At 40.2% G+C, this 17,012-nt stretch overlaps 1 protein-coding gene across 1 annotated transcript; it reads left to right on the top strand.

The window, feature by feature from the left end:
• Positions 1 to 1,771: 1,771 nt before the first annotated feature.
• Positions 1,772 to 7,093, top strand: kcnj2a (potassium inwardly rectifying channel subfamily J member 2a). Its single transcript, XM_036572009.1, has 2 exons — positions 1,772 to 1,932; positions 5,001 to 7,093. The coding sequence occupies exon 2, from the start codon at positions 5,258 to 5,260 to the stop codon at positions 6,539 to 6,541; it is 1,284 nt and encodes a 427-aa protein (XP_036427902.1). The 5' UTR covers positions 1,772 to 1,932; positions 5,001 to 5,257; the 3' UTR covers positions 6,542 to 7,093.
• The last annotated feature ends 9,919 nt before the right edge of the window (positions 7,094 to 17,012 follow it).

Here is a 17,012-nt window from a genome sequence, read left to right as displayed (position 1 = left end):
TCCTACGTTTTCTAAGGTTGCTATGGTAACGTTGCCGCCTTCGCAACCGCCCGATTCGCTGGGGCTGATTACGAGGATAAACGGTAAGCCAATCGCAGCGCAGGACGCGACATTCCACTGGCCAATCCCAGCGCCGCAAGGCGGGGTTTCACGGAATACGGGTGGGAAAACGAAGCAAAACAACGCCTCCAGTCCTCCACCTTGTGGTCAGAAACAGCTGCGTCCGAGCGCAGCGCCTCAAACGGAGCCGAAAGGTAAACAGTAGCTACGCTCAGACGGCCGTGTCGGGGCTATAAATAGTCTGAATTATTTATAGACCGGACAAGAAAGGAACTAAAACGAGCGCCTCGAAAACAGCTTCACAAACAAAGTCCAGAGCACGGCTCATTGGCTGTGATCAGTAAGCGGTGTTTGACATGGAGCCCTGTGGAAGCACGCAGCGGCCGGGAAAGAGAGAGGGGGCAAGGGAAGGCGAGCTGGTACCGGCCTGGAGTGATGGATGGATCTCTGGGGGGGAAAAACTGATAGTTTTCTTTCTTTACGTCTTTATGAAGTTAGTGCCAAAAACTCTTGCTGAGGTCAGATGTGGGACGTAGTGTGTGTGTGTGTGTGTGTGTGTGTGTGTGTGTATGTGGTGGGGAAGCCGGGTATACCCTGTTTTAGTCCACAGAATATTTCAATATATCCTCTCATTCACATCCAAACATTTAATTCGTCCAAACTAGAGGTGACATGAAGCCAACAGGTGAAAACCCTACATCTGAAGTTAAACCAAGGGTCACTATTGGCCCACCAGTACGTTCCTAATTAGCATATCACAACAAATGACAACCCATGACGAGATAATGGCTGAACTACCTGTATGGGCTTAAATACTCCACACAAAGGAATGTATAGACTAGTTTACTGGCTGCAATTCTTAAGTCAGTGATTATGAATTTATAAATGATATTAAAAGTTTATACCTCAGTCTAAAAACGTCTGTTTGCTCTTCTTCACCCTCATTATCATCATTAAATCCTGAAGACCATGCTCATGTTTTCTTGGTGTCCTCACTGATTCACTATTTGTTTGTTTTGTGTTGAGAAGACTGTCTGAAATAAGGACCTGACATTGCATCATCTCTCAGATTCCTCATGTTAAACGTACATTCAAACACAGCTTTTTCCACTACTTCTGTTCAGCGCACTCAAGAACAGCTGATGTACTGTGGCATTGTTTAAATGATAGTACTTCTGCTTAAGTACATTGCTGAGAGGCAAAACTACTTTTTTATTGCGTTACAGCTCCATTTTGGTCGCCGACAGACAATTTTATGCCTAATTCTGTTCTGTTGGTTCAGCATCAGCATCGCACAGTTCTCAGTCTGTAGCTTTAGCATCTTATTTTAGACCAAAAGGGGAAAGAATAGCGCCAAGTAAACCTCAGTTCTGACAGCTATGCACTAAGAAGATCCAGTGCAGTTCTGTTCAGGACTCGCTACTGGAGGAGTCTTCATGTCTAACATTTCCTCCACCCAGTCAAACTGTTTTTATGTGGCTACTTTCGCTTCTTCTCCACTCACTCTTTCATTCAAACAGCGAGGTCTGGGTGTATTTCAGTCCCTCTGCCCTCCTCTGCTTTACTATCTGCTTCTCCTCGTCTCCGCTCAGGTCTCCATTTATCCGCGTTCCTTCGGCCCCCCCTCCCCGATTGGCCGGTGGTGGAGCTGGGGGCGGAGCCAGCCGGCGCGTTCTATTTAAATGGGTTTGGCCGCGCGCGTGAGGGAAAATTCAGATCTCTTTTGGGCTTGGCACGTGGAAGCGGAGGACGGAGTGAGTGTGGAGAAGAAGAGAGAAGTCTCGCGTGCGTGTGTGGATGGTGTAAACGTTCTCGGTGGATGTACTGAAGGGGGCAGCTCAATGTTTTACTCAAGATACCGATGACTAACAGGTAAGACTTCAGTAATAAAGCGTTTATTAAAGAAACGTTTGGGGGCACGTCGCCGACAGGACGCTCGCGAGCTTATGTGAAAGTGTCATTCATAGTATATTCACGTATTTAAAGTGTATACGTGAATATACGACGTCTAAGATATGAATGACGCTACGTATACACACGTATACGTGGATGTACATTGTATACTATATATATATATATATATATATATATATATATATATATATATATATACATATATATATATATAACGTATATATGTAAACAGAATGTATATAATGTATATGTATACAGCTATACATATTCAAAAAGAATGAGGATGTTGGGTTGGGAGTTTAATTCATGTATCTAAGCTACTGGTTATTGCACTTGTCTATATATTCTGCATATATTAAAGCCTACACTATATTGACATTATAGGTCACAAAAACTCTTAGGCTTTTCATTCAACTTACTGTGCATTTCCTCAGTAAAGTTTTAGGCTAAATTTGAATATGCTTTACAACTATTCTACAAGCTTTAGAAGGAAAAAAAAAACTACTTTATCTTGCCAAAGCATTAAAAAATACTCAGCATAGCATAATAATTGAAGGCATGCAGCATGTATTATAGAAAGTGTTACTGCTTAACAGCATTTAAACAACCAATGAGTTAGAAATGGCCTGTGCAATAATTGCACAATTGCACATAGGGACTGCCCGTCCTGCACCTGTTGTAGCTCGTTCGTGCCTTTCTAGAGATGCATTCCCGTTGGATTACAGTCAGCAAAAAAGGCAATACGTTGTAGGCTACATGGGGATACCGCCTACCGGTGCCTTTCAGTTTGTGGTCAGTTGGTCATTTCTTGGGCTAATCACCACCTCATGGTCGTTGTCCTGGTTTTGTTTCGAGCAAAAGTCAGAGAATGGAGGGCACACGGTCAGTTCAGTGCTGTTTAAGACTCTTGTTTGACTGATTGATAAGAGGCTGGCCACTCTCGGAGAACCCTATCAGAGGGGTAGTAATTGCTCTGAGGAAGGAATTTGCCCAAAATATCCAGCCCCAGAAATATGTTGAACAAGCATCAGATTGCATTAGATAAAAAAGCTGGATTTTTATGTAACATTTTCCACTGGGTTTCCCTGTTCCACACTATTAAAATAAACACTTCTCCTGAGACGTAAACATTGTCATTTTGCATTTCATTTGCTTAAAAAGAAAATAATCTCTCATGCTAACCTTAATCTGCCTGTATGTGTTGCCAGGTGCTCCATTGTTAAGATGACAGAATAGGTTTTGCCAGCAGAACCCAAAGGCAGCATGCTTTAAATCTTCCTTCCAAATCATTCTGAATCACATTTAGTTGATCAACAAAAGAGAACGTCCTCCATTAAAAGGCGAGCCCACTTGATCTTACAAGATGCATGCACACAAAGACTGTGAACTTTTATCGCATTAGCATATCTCACAACTGAGACTCTTTTATTCCTTCACAAAATCACTTTAGAACCTCTTTGAAGTCTTTTAGCATTCCTTGTATTTAGAGAATTAGAGCTCATTTCTGAGGGCAGGTTGCTAAGACAGTGGCTCAAAAACATGTAGTACAGACTAAGGGCCTTAATGAGTGATGCTTTAGCTCTGCCAAGCAGATCTCTTAGGCCTACCATTATACAGCTGAGAGGAGATGAGGTCCCAGCGGATGAGCTCTCGAGTCCCCTCTATCTCTGCGCAGTGCACCCTGCAGAACGAAGGCCTCAGCTTGTTGTTTTCCCCCTCTGTTGGCGCTTAAGTAATAGTTTGTCCTCTCGTTTTGTTCAGTATTTGTTCTATTATTTCTAATATATTATGCATCAGAACGCAGCTCAGTAGGGTTAGTGGTTTCCTGCCAGCTCAATATTTTTTTTCCCATATAAAAAAAAAACAAAAAAAAACAAAACAACAACAAAAACTTACTTTGAGTATTTGAATGGGGTCAGAAATATTGAAAAAGAAAGCTCATGTTCCACAGAACTATAAACATAGTTTTGTTTTCATAGTGGCTATCGGCATTTTCAGTTTCACATTTGCAACCATTAGCGTACATATGAAATATCCATGAATAGCCACAGTCACAGTCGTGGATCACAGTGAAAAGCATTCTAAATACTCCACGTTTCAGAGAGTGGTTGGAAAAGTTTCCAGGACTCTGCAGCTGGTTAGAGAAATCTAGCCATTGTGTACCAGTGCACTGGTAAAGGACATAGTCATGCAAAACATTTTCCATCCTCCCTGACTGTGATTAGCAAAGTATGTGAAAATAGGCGTTAATAATGCACCGGTGAGCAATAAGGCTGGTGGAGCGCAGAGCTAGCAGTGTGACAAATATGCTGGTGTGGCATTAACTAGTGCTGCTAGCGACTGCTGGAGAGCAGAATTGTGCTTGAGGCAATTAGAAATTCCTGTCCGTTCTGCTGCTGAGCCCTAATTGCAGCAGCACATTTATTGTTTGTTCCATAGGTGGAACTGTACAAAAACAGATCGGACAAGCATTGTTGGCAAAGCCTGATGTAGTGTTAACGTGACATAAGCTTGAGTTTCCATGGGATCTGATGGAGATGTTGTGACCTGGAGTCAAACATTGAAGTTATCATATCATTGCAGTGCTGCCAACAAAAGCGACTGACAATCAAAAAGGACCCTCAACCAATTACTCTCCAATCTCTCAGCCCTCAAGGAATGGGAAATGGCAAACTAGGGGTTTTCTATTCAAAACCAAATGAATTATTTTTGGCCTCATAGTAGGAGCTGCTGGCTCTCATGTGCAACATTTATTAGGCTAACTTTGGTATTAGTCCCAACAGACACTAAACACAGTGTTAAATTTAGGTATCAGGAGCTTAATTTGCAAAATGTCAACTTTTTAAACCCAGAACATGAGGAGAAATGCATTCTAAGGGAAATGTATTTCAGCCTGAATGTTTAGTGCAGTCATTGTTGCCTGAAACCGAGAGGCAAGTCTTTAAACTCTGAACCACAAAGATGTTGTATTTCTCAGGTTTCTACCAATTAAGACTAACTGTCTCCCTGTCTCTTGTTTCGGATAGGACAACCTCATTGATGAGTACGAGGGAGCAGATGAGAGTGGAGTGATCGGCACACTCTTGGCCCTGCCGACCTTTCCATCAATCAAAAGATCCAGCTGGAGCAGAGCGACGCCCGCTGCGTCCGGCTCTCCACAGTCCCACCATTTCCTGCTTGTGTTGGTTCCCGTAGCGTTTCAAAACTGTTTCTCCAACGCTTTTTCCAGAAACTCAGACTGTTTTCCAAAGCAGAAGCAGCACAGGCCTCCCAGACTGAGGTGATGGGAAGTGTGCGGGCCAACCGCTACAGCATTGTGTCATCAGAGGAGGACGGAATGAAGTTGGCCACTATGGCAGTACCAAACGGCTACGGGAACGGGAAGAGTAAGGTGCACACTCGGCACCAGCCCCAGAGCAGGTTCGTCAAGAAGGACGGACACTGCAACGTGCAGTTCATCAACGTCAGTGAGAAGGGTCAGCGGTACTTGGCCGACATATTTACCACCTGCGTGGACATTCGCTGGCGCTGGATGTTTGTCATCTTCTGCTTGGCTTTCCTTCTCTCGTGGCTGTTCTTCGGATGTATCTTCTGGCTGGTGGCCATCTTCCACGGAGACCTTGAAAACAAGAGCCCAAAATGCGTTTCGAATGTGAGCACCTTCACCGCAGCTTTTCTCTTCTCTATTGAGACTCAGACCACCATTGGCTATGGCTACCGCTATGTGACGGACGAGTGTCCCATTGCCGTCTTCATGGTGGTATTCCAGAGCATCGTGGGCTGCATTATTGACGCTTTCATCATTGGTGCTGTCATGGCTAAGATGGCTAAGCCCAAGAAGCGTAACGAGACACTGGTGTTCAGCCACAATGCTACTGTGGCCATGAGGGACAATAAGCTGTGTCTGATGTGGAGGGTAGGGAACCTACGCAAGAGCCACCTGGTGGAGGCCCACGTTCGGGCGCAGCTCCTGAAATCTCGTACCACTGCAGAGGGAGAATTCATCCCTCTCGACCAAATGGACATTGACGTGGGCTTCGACAGTGGCATCGACCGAATCTTCCTGGTTTCTCCCATCACCATTGTCCACGAGATTGATGAGGACAGTCCCTTCTATGACATGAGCAAGCAAGACCTGGACAGCTCGGAGTTTGAGATTGTGGTGATCCTGGAAGGCATGGTGGAAGCCACGGCAATGACCACCCAGTGTCGTAGCTCATACCTGGCCAGCGAGATCCTCTGGGGCCACCGCTTCGAGCCTGTCCTGTTTGAGGAGAAGAACTACTACAAAGTAGACTATTCTCGCTTTCACAAGACGTATGAAGTGCCCAGCACCCCCCTGTGCAGCGCGAGGGAACTTGCAGAGAAAAAATACATCCTTTCCAACCCCAACTCTTTCTGTTACGAGAACGAGGTGGTGCTTCCGAACAAAGAGGAGAAGGAGGAAGGGGACGGGGGTGGACTTGGGCCCGTGAACACACACACTGACACTGGCTCGGACTCTGACCACAATCAGGCCAGCGTCCCCCTAGAGCCACGGCCGCTGAGGCGAGAATCGGAAATATGACTGCTCCGACCTCACGGGAAGGTCTAGCAGATGCCTCTCGGTCGAATAGGCATGTAGACTTGAACTGAGGCCTGTAGGGGATGCAGACTTAAGCTGACGGTACAGCTGTGAAGAGGGGTTAATAGACGAACTGAACAAGAGTGTTCTTACGAATATGCATGGTTTAAAAATACAGAATAAGACAAAAAAAAAATCACAGACTAGTGGCATTGCACTGTAAGAGGAGTGCACGTAAAGAGGAGGGAGGGGGTTATTCAATTATGCAACACTACCTTTCAGACTGTTGATTCTGTATGTCACAAAGTGGAGAGGATGTAACTGCTATGCAAAACTTGAAAACATCAGGCATGTCCTCCTGTGCATTTGTCCACACTTGCATTAATTCTTTTAAATCTGTTGTGGTGGCCAGGTTTATAATCTAGATGAAACTCAATGCTTGAATGAAGTTCTGATGTCAAGTTTATAACTTTTCCCAGTTGTTTCCACAGTAGAAAATGGTTACAGAACAACTTTGCTAGCCAAACAATGCTTACTTACCTAAAGGTAAAGTTATACCTTAATGATTTTCTCATTTCAGTTTAGACAACAATGGTAACACGTCAGATAACTATGTCACAATTGATGTAGCCCCATTTTTGAAAATATATAAATACACTAGCTATTCTATTATCCAGTATATTTATTAGCATATATACCACCACATATTTTTCTATTTTCAGTATGAGTCTTAGGGCCTTAGTTGGATCAGAGGTACCCTTAAAATAGTCCTTTTGGGGACTTATGACTTACATGCGTGTGACCTGTGGCCACAATACACAAGAATTCACTCATAGTTAATGTAAGAAGAGCGGAGCTTAACTGCAGGCTTCGCAGTGGTATAGGAGCTTGGGGGAAATGCAAGGAACATGCCTGTTTACAGCGCTAACTCCCACAGGGTCAGAATGGTGTCACAGCCAGACACAGCAGTCATCCCGTCCACTGGGACAGAGAGGGTGAGAATGTGCTAATGAATGTTTTTTCTATACATGCTGCTATGTTGCATATTATAATAGGGTTTTGGAGAAACCAAAGAGTATTCTACAACAATCTGTGATAAAGAATGCATCAGATTCTTATACAGATGCTAGAAGTAGGTATATTGGAGAGAGAAGAAAAAGAAAAATTAGGAATATTTTGCAAATGGAGAGATTTTTTGTTTGTTTGTTTGCTTGTTTTTCAATACATTTATTTTATCAGCTATTTTCATATTCAAAGCCAAATGTTTGTAAGACAAAGATGAAATAATGTATAAGGAAACCCGTTAAAATAAGACGGCTACAGGTTAGCCTCATGTTTTGTTTTTTTTTTAAAGTAGCCCCCACACCAAGTGTCAGTGTTACTAATATTTTTAGTGCTAAGTGTTTTGAGGTTATGAAATTGTTGCTAAAAAACCTGTAGATTTAAAGCAACCTGTATGAAGTGAACATATATTCTTTTACAAGAAAAACATAGATGTGCAATGTGTAAAACTGCACTGTATTAAGACCTGGAGATTGAAGGTAGCTAATCTTTTGTAGCATTGGATAGAAAACACGACTATCCTACACTTTACCCTTACAGAGTTTAGCTCGTCTAATGTTTCACAACTTCTCAATCAACACTAACCTCTAACTTCGCCTGACAAACTGCAATACAACCCTAATGGCTCGTTCGGGACATGTACCAGGGCATTGGAAGCCATGTAGGATTGAGTAATTAGACTGAGATCACATGCCATGATCCAATAGCAGGACCGCGTCACCAGCATTGCGCTCAGGACTGCACATCAGACGTGTGCCCAAGCTATCACATAGCCCCTGATTTCGTGATATCAGATGATATCATGCCATCAAACCACTCTGCACCAGTGTCTGTACTTTACTAACACCTGTTGTGAAGTGTCTACCAGAGCAAATTCTCTCCAACGCTCTCTAAAAAGGAGATAAAATCAGACCAACAGATCCTTTTTTTTTTAGAAATATCTGTTTTCCAAAAACAAACACTACACATGGCATATTGACCGTGTGAAGCGTTCAAATCAACATGTTCGTTATGTGTTGTTGTTGTTTTAGCCATTTAATTTCTGTTGCATTTATTCGAGAAACACTAGGTTAGTAGCCATGATCAGTGGGCCTGATGAGTACTGACCTACAGCTGGTTCTATCACAAACAGAAAGACCCCCTTTAAACGACAGATGGCCTACGTGCAGCGTTTCTCCTTGGTTTGTAAATATCCCAGTACCTTTTGCAGTCTTTTTGTATCAGTCTTCCTTGTACTGCAAAAAATAAAATCTAAAAAAAAAACAAAAAACAATGGAATGTACAGATTTTTATATTATGATTAATATTATTGAAGTTATTATTATTGTAATTATTATTGTACATGCTATTTTATTTCCTTTTTTTCAATAAAATATGAATGAATGATAAAAATGTTGTTGTGGTTGTGCACAAAATTTCCAGCCATTATGTACAAGTTATAAATTTTTCAGGAGATATTTCTGAGGACATTAGATAGAAGATAGTCCACTTGCATTAAAAAAAGGGGAAAGCAAAATAAGTGGAATAAAAAAAAATCAGTCAACATCACTAAATGTGTTTGAGATTACTTGTTTAAGGAAAAACAGAAAATGCAACCAACTTCCAAGACTGAACTTTGGAGGTGTGGGAGAATATCCATGCAGAGCAAGTCTCCTGAAAAGAAAGGAAGCTGTAATAAATGGACACTGGATACTGGAAAAAATTCTATTATTTTTAGATGCTGAGGCTTCTGTATCATTTCAAATTTGAAATATCTATTCTGCTTTTTTCCCAACACTGAAAAATAAATAACTTGTCAATCGTTACTGGAATTTTGACCGTAAATTAAATAAACAAAGGGTGATCTCTGACTTTTGCACAGCACTGTACAATATTTGTAAATCAAAACAGTTAAATAAGTACAGAATATGCACTGAATTAAGGTCTGTTTACACAGACACAGCATCATCTACATCTTCACAAGGAAAATGTGTATGTAAAAGAGACAAAAGGCAAAAATAATACACATTTTAACCATAAATGTCATTTTAACTCTCTACTTTGTCATATCCATCTTGGAAATATCAGCGTCCCTCTCATGGATACAGTTTATAAGGCATAAAAGGTCAGCTATGTTTTAAACAGCCCTTACATAAAACATTCATAAAGCAGTGGCCATCTTCTTGGACATTAAGCAGGACCAAGAAGTTCTTAGAAAGGCTTAGCATGCCTCCGTCAGACCCGCCCCCCCCAACCCGTCTTTCTCATCGTCCTTTCATTAAAAAGATTACTCATCTGCAGATGCAGAAGTCACATGTTTGGAAACCCAGGCCAAAAGAAAAGTGCCATGTCATGCTCCAAGGTGCCAGTCAGGCTGTCGCAGGCCATATTCACACTGTCCACCTGCTGTTGTGTAATTATTATCTAATCACAGCCGCATCTATTCATTCCAAAGTGGCTCTGACTCAATGTTAAAAGGCCCTGATGTTGCGCTTCTGAGCCTAATCCACCGTCATTATGACAAGGTGAGAAGTCCCAGGTTGTTGATGAGAGGAAACGGGCTTCGTTTTGAATAATACGGGCTGACAGTGGCTCTGGCCTTTGCCTCCAATGCGGACGGGGTATGATTTATGTTTCAGAGAAGTGATGGAGACACTGTGCTCAGGTCTAGCTGGATGGAAAAAATCCCCATCTGTGGGACAGCGAGATTGACACTAATGTCAACTTAAGGGAGTCTGGACTTCTGAAACTGTGGAAAAGGAGAACAAACTCTGTGTGTGTGTGCAGAGAGAGAGAGAGAGAGAGAGAGAGAGAGAGAAGAGAGAGAGAGAGCGAGAGCAGGAGAGAGAGAGAGAGAGAGAGAGATCTCTATTTGCTAATGGTCATTACAAGATCCATTAATAAGAAAGATGGACAGGAAAAGCAAAAGGGATGGATGAGATGGAGAGAGCGAAAAAAGGAGGGAAAGAAAAAAGCAGCCTCTTAACTATGGAATCATTTTCATTTAATATTAAATCTCTTTAATTGCATCAGCTAAAAGCATATGTTGCATAACTGATAATATTTATATAATATAATATTTTATGCTGCAACTCTCAATTTACATTGATTGTAAATGACAGTATACAAGAAATTATTTGTATTTTAATATCTGCAATCAGATACTGGAAAAATGGCAGCACATACACTCAAAACTGATTTCTTTATATTTATATTGATAAATAATAATAGTTTATTCAATAATAACTTATACAGCATGTCTTACTAATAGCATTGAAATCTGTCAGGTATTTTTTAGATGTTTTATTCTATCACACTTAAAAAAAAAAAAATGGTTCTTTAAGGGTTCCTTTTAATAAGGAAAATGGTTCTATATAGAACCACCAGCACTCAAAGAACACTTTGCATGAATAAAGAGTTCTTTGCATCATGAAAGCGTTCTTCAGAATGATGGAGAATGTAATATGGATGGTTCTATATGAACCCTTTTTGAAAAAGGGCACCAAAAAGGGTTCTTCCATTGTAACAAGCTTGGCATAACAATAGAAGAACCCTTTTTGGTGTATAGAAACCTTTGTTTCATGGTTCTATATAGAAGCATTTTCTTTGAATTCATTTGTTAGTAAAGAAAATGGTTCTATGTAGAACCACGAACACTCGAAGAACCCTGTTCATGATTAAATGGCTCTTTGCATCATTAAAGGTGCTTCAGATTGATGAAAAGTGTGCATGAATGTGCTAAAGATGGTTCTATATAGAACCTTTTTGAAAAGGGTTTTATATGGCACACAAAAAAGCTTGACATGGTAACAATAGAAGAACCCTGTTGGTGTGCTATATAGAACCATTTTCAAAAAGAACCATTTACAGCACATTCTCCATCAGTCTAAAGAACTCTTTCATGATTTATAGAACCGTTTAATCATTCAAAGGGTTCTTCGAGTGTTCATGGTTCTACGTAGAACCATTTTCTTTACCAAAGAACCCTTGAAGAACCATATTTTTTAAGCATGTACAGCTTTGTCCATCATTCTGGATCTAAAGTTTCTTAATGTTTAACACATTTTTAAAATCTAATATTAAGTTGAAATCTACACTCAAATAATGAACCAACTGAGAATATGTTGACCTTAAATCAATGAATTGTGTTGTCTTTAAGTAGCCGCTTCACATAAAGTGGACAAAAAAAAAATCAAAAAGGTCTTTTCAGTGAATGAAAACATTAAACCACAGTTAAATAAACTGCACTGAATTGTTTCAATATTTGGTCAATCAGCAATTGAACTTCATGTTGTGGTAACTAAATATACTGACATTACTCTATCTGACTGAATGGAAATGGGTGGCATAATTAAATTACGTTCGTGCAAAGATTTATGTTTTCTGAGTGTATGAATGTTACATCTCTGCAGCAAAAGTGATTCTAAACTTCTGAGTGGTAGTATAAGTCTTTTAATCATGCATGTCTCTGAGGGGTTATTAGCATTAAGAGGGATTAAACATTCAGAAGCCCCGGTGGGGAAACCCTGATTAGCTTTAAGGGCAAACTTTGATCATACTTACATCAGGAACTATATTTGTCCAGAAATATTTTTGTCACAGCTCAGCATCAGTAGTGAAGCCCACCCTCCGTCCCCCACCCCATTAACATTAACAAATCATGTTAACTCTTTATAATAGTGCTGTTATTAAGTCTAAGTCCTTAAAACCAAGTGTTACCTATGCATCATAATCATCAGACTGTATAATAAGATTATGACAGTACTTTTCAGTCTGATGAGACTCGACCTATAAAGAAGATATCCTGGACGCTATGTTAATAATAGTGCATGTTTATGGAGACCCCATAGCCAAAGAAAGGCTATGCCTCATGTAATATGTAAATGTTAACTAGAAATCTCCACTTTAGAGGAGATCAGTTTGTCTCAGAGCCGCATTTACTGTTAATGTAGTGGTAATTTAGTAAGATATAGGTAAAAATCGTTTGGTGATTTAATGAGCCATTGATTTGAAAACAACAGAAAATAAGCACATTCCAAACTGTGCTCCATGTAGACAATGCTCAGGTAACGGTCGTGTACAATAAAAGTGCTCTGGAAAATGCATAGTTATAGAGAACCAGTTGATTATCTGCTATCAGGCTTGACAAACCTGATAGGTGATACAAGGACACTATTACACAATTTTTTAAGAATAAATCAATGGCTAAGATGTAAACAAAGTCATTCAGAATGGTTTGATGGGAAATGCTCCGTTCTATAGAAACATACCAGATCAGAATTGTTTACAGTGGTGGTGATAGGAACCAGACGTCTAAAGAGTTCAATACCCCTCACAGAATTCTGTTATAAATATGCTGCTTGATGTCTGAGAAATTGTGTTGTCATAGTTTTGGGAGGTCTACTTAAAACTGTTTTTTCTTGTGTGCGATTTTTTTTTTTCAAACATTAAGATTTTTTTTTTCAGATTTTCCATTATTTTACCATCATCAACATTACATTCAAAAACTCAGAAAACACATGTAGGTTCACTGGAGGTTTTGAATAGTAAATAAAATGGCTATATTTCTCAGTAAGTTTGTCTACAATGATGCAGTTCACATCAAATGACTCTGAATTACTGTATATATTTCTTTTTCTTGTATTTTATTTCTCATCATTTGAGCTCAGCAGCTGTCCTTTACATTGTGTGAAAATTCATGATGGAATATTAAAAAACAGCCCAATAAAATCTCTTTACAGTAACTTTCAGTAAAACCTTTGGGACATTTTGCCTTCTACTGTAAAGTCACCATTCTGGAGACACTTTTTTTACGCTTTATTTATACATCATTAACTTAGCTTTTGCATCATATTTCATGAAAATGTCAGCATGCAATAGCAGGTTTGGGAGTTGACAAATAAAATGTGTCCTGTGCACTGTGCTGGTGGGAAAATACGGAGGCAGGAGTTACCCTTTTCCGGTCACACCATTTAATATTCCATTTATTTATTGAATTATTAATTTAACGTGGTGACCAGGAAAGGCACGCTGAGGCTGTACTTCCTGGCCGGAAAGGAAGAGCAGTTCACATTGTTAAGCGCCGTGCAGAGATTAGTAGGTGAGTTTATGTGCTACTGTGCTAAAATTACCCCACCCATGGATTTAACACTGTTTTATGTGAGCCAAACTTGCAAGCATGGAGCAGCTTTGTAATGAAGACAGCGGTGCTGCTAACTTTTCCCACTTTTTTCCACTCATTTGGGAAAGAGGGATCACACAGGAAAACTGACCAGTGGTTCAAAGATTCAGATTCACTCTAACTCTATTAGATTTTCTGTACATGAGTGACTTCTCTATGTAGCCTGTAATTACAAAAGTAAAAGTGCAGAAAAGGGATCTTTTTGAGATGATGTCATGGAAGAACCACTTTTGGTTCCCTAAAGAACCTTTTAATGGATGGTCCTTTACATTTTTTGTCATATTCATGTAAAGGTTTTGTACCAAGTAATGTTTTATTTCACATAGAGTTGTATACAACGGCACATACTTCTGTACATTTTAATGCACAATTATTGTTCATTTGCTGAATTTAAAACATTGGGGGGGATGGGCGGGCTTAAAATGTGGCCTGTGCAAAAGTTATGGAACATTTTAACCCCTTAAATAGTCTTGGCCCACCAGCGGGCCCAAAGTTTACCTACACACCTCTATAACCTAAGAACCTACACTCTTTAAAAAAGCTTTTTTAATAATGAAAAGGATTCTATATAGAACATTGAACTCTCAAAGAACCCTTTGCATGATTAAAGGGCTCCTTGTGGTGTGAAAGGCTTCTTCAGGTTGATGGAGAATGTGCTGTAGATGGTTCCTCACAGAACCTTTTGAGAAGGGTTCTAAGTGGCACCAAAAATGGTCCTCTTATTGTTACAAGCTTGATATCGTAACAATAGAAGAATGCTTTTTGGTGCTATATAGAACCACATACAACACATTCACCATCAATCTGAGGAACTCTTTCACACTACAAAGAACCCTTTAATCATGCAAAGGGTTTTTTGAGAGTTCATGGTTCTACATAGAACCATTTTCTTTACTAAAGAACCTTTAAACAACCACCAGTGTAGCTCAGCCAATTTGCATTGAAGTCCCTGTAGTTGCTGAATAATAAGCCTTAGAGTCTAATAAGCCTGGGATTTTAAGGGGTTAAATTGTAAGTTCCCGAAATGTTAAACTCAGCAAATACGCAGAAATTGTGCACTAAAATTAGCAGAACAATGCCATGTTTACGTTTGTTCTGCGTAGAGGAAGTGTTAACTGATTTTCACTTAGAAAAGCAACCAATGTAATTTGACCAGGGGTGCTCAAACTTTTGCATCCAACTGTAAATGTGCCAAAGAAAAGACTAACGATCAAACGTAGTTCCGAAAAAGGCTTTTGTTTGCTTCAGTTGGAATCAAATAAAAGAGGTGCATGAATGGATGTGAAAAGGTGGTGGGTTCCTCAGGTGGTGCATTTGAGCAATGCTATAGAAGAAAGGATTGAAAAAGAGATTTCTGTGTGCAAAGAACCTTTTAAAGCTCTAAAGAACACATTTTAAAGATTCTGTACCATTTTAAGGGTTATTAGTACAACTTTTACATTGTTAGAAGAGTCTTTAAGGCTTCAAAAGGTTCTTCACTCTCACACAAAAGCCATCCACTGAACAAAAAGTGGTTCCTCTGTAAGACGGCATGAAGAGCCCGTTATTTTTAAGAGTTTAGCTGTTACTACCACAGCAGACCTTTTCATTTATTTGCTATTCATAGCAAAATTCTGCTTTTGAGGAAGTTCATTTTGAGAAGTGCTAGGATGAAATGTGCCAGGTAGGGACTGTAGTGTAACTAATGTGACCTCTGTGACCTTTTAATGTTTTAGAACATAAAAATGCCCCCCCTGCACCTTTAAACTTCTCTGGCCAGCTGTGATCAGAAGCGAGGGTAAACAATGCAGGCCTAAGGGGGGCCTCCTACACAAAAACAAGCACAAAACAATCCATCCTCCGAACTATCAGCGGAACACCCTTCTAAGAAGTGCATGTCTGGGAAAAGCTCTCTCACACACTCGGAAACCTGCCGCAGACCTGTGATCCTCACACTGTTGTGTCTGTCTGCGTCGGGCGGTTTCCTGCTTCACACGGACCCTGCCGGGCCCTTCAACACCCCAGGTCTGCTTTGAGAAGCCTCACTCTACACCAGCCCCGGGACCCCAGCTCAGGGTCATACGTGACACTTCCAAACTCTTACAGGGCCTATATCATGGAAAAAAAAATGTCCTTGCTTTTCTAAGATGAAAAAGTTTGCTGTAGTATGTAAACACTGATAGAGTTTCAAAATTTACTTTCCCAGTCCATTCAGTCCATAATTGGAAACTAGGCTGCAAAAAAAAGTGAGTTTGAATTCATTCATTTTTGTGATGTCACAAAAACCAACACATTTGTGTATACTCACATTTCCAGCCTAGCTGTTTAGCCATACCCACACTGAAGTTATAGGGAGTGTTTCAGCCTGGACTGCTTTTTGAATGTAGGCCAGCCAATCAAAACAGAGGTCATTTACATATATCAGTCTTAAAGGCACAGGAACAAGCACAGTCAGATTAATTCGAATGGATAAAGACAAGTGAATTATGACTGTTTTTGGCACATAAACACATACAAATGCCATGAGTGAATCTCAGGGAATAACATTCATGAAAACCAGAAAAAAGTAAGATATAGGCCCTTTCTATGAATAGTTCAGCTAAATTTAATGTACACATCTTTCCCCCTTGTAATTGGGGGGCAAATGTAATGGTTCAGCCAAGTGTTGTGCTATGAGGCTAATATAGCTAACAAGAAATGGAAGCTTATACTGCACCAAGTGTCCAGTTTCAAAGAAAAAAGTATTCCATAAGCTAACATATCCTCAAGGAACAAACCTAAATATGGCATTTTCATGCAAATTTAGATCACAGCTCGAGTTGAACATATTGAAAAATGCTAAAACATAAAATATAAAATGTGCGATTAATGTTATGTTTGTTTTTCTTCCAATATGTTGGATTCAGTAACTAAACAGTAATTGTGCATTCGATTGTGCACCAGTGTGCTCTCTGTAGAGGATGTTGTTAACTTATTTTCATCTAGAAAATCAACAAAACATGCAATCTGACTGGGGTGCCCAAACTTTTGCGTACAACTGTATGTCTAAAAGTTTACAGACACCTGCTCTTCCAGGTGTATAGGACGAATCAAGGGTATTAATAAGGAGTTTGTCCCCCTTTACTGCTGTAACAGCCTCTGCTCTTCTAGAAACGCTTTGCACTAGATGTTGGAACTCTGCAATGCAAGACCATTCGTGAGGTCAGGTTCTGATGTCAGATGATTAGTTCTGGATCATAAACTGCGCCGGTACAAGACGTAAGCACAACTGAG

The sequence above is a fragment of the Colossoma macropomum genome, unplaced genomic scaffold, assembly GCF_904425465.1.
Source record: "Colossoma macropomum unplaced genomic scaffold, Colossoma_macropomum, whole genome shotgun sequence".
Classification (NCBI taxonomy): Eukaryota; Metazoa; Chordata; class Actinopteri; order Characiformes; family Serrasalmidae; genus Colossoma; species Colossoma macropomum.
This window is presented reverse-complemented; position numbering and strand designations above follow the sequence as displayed.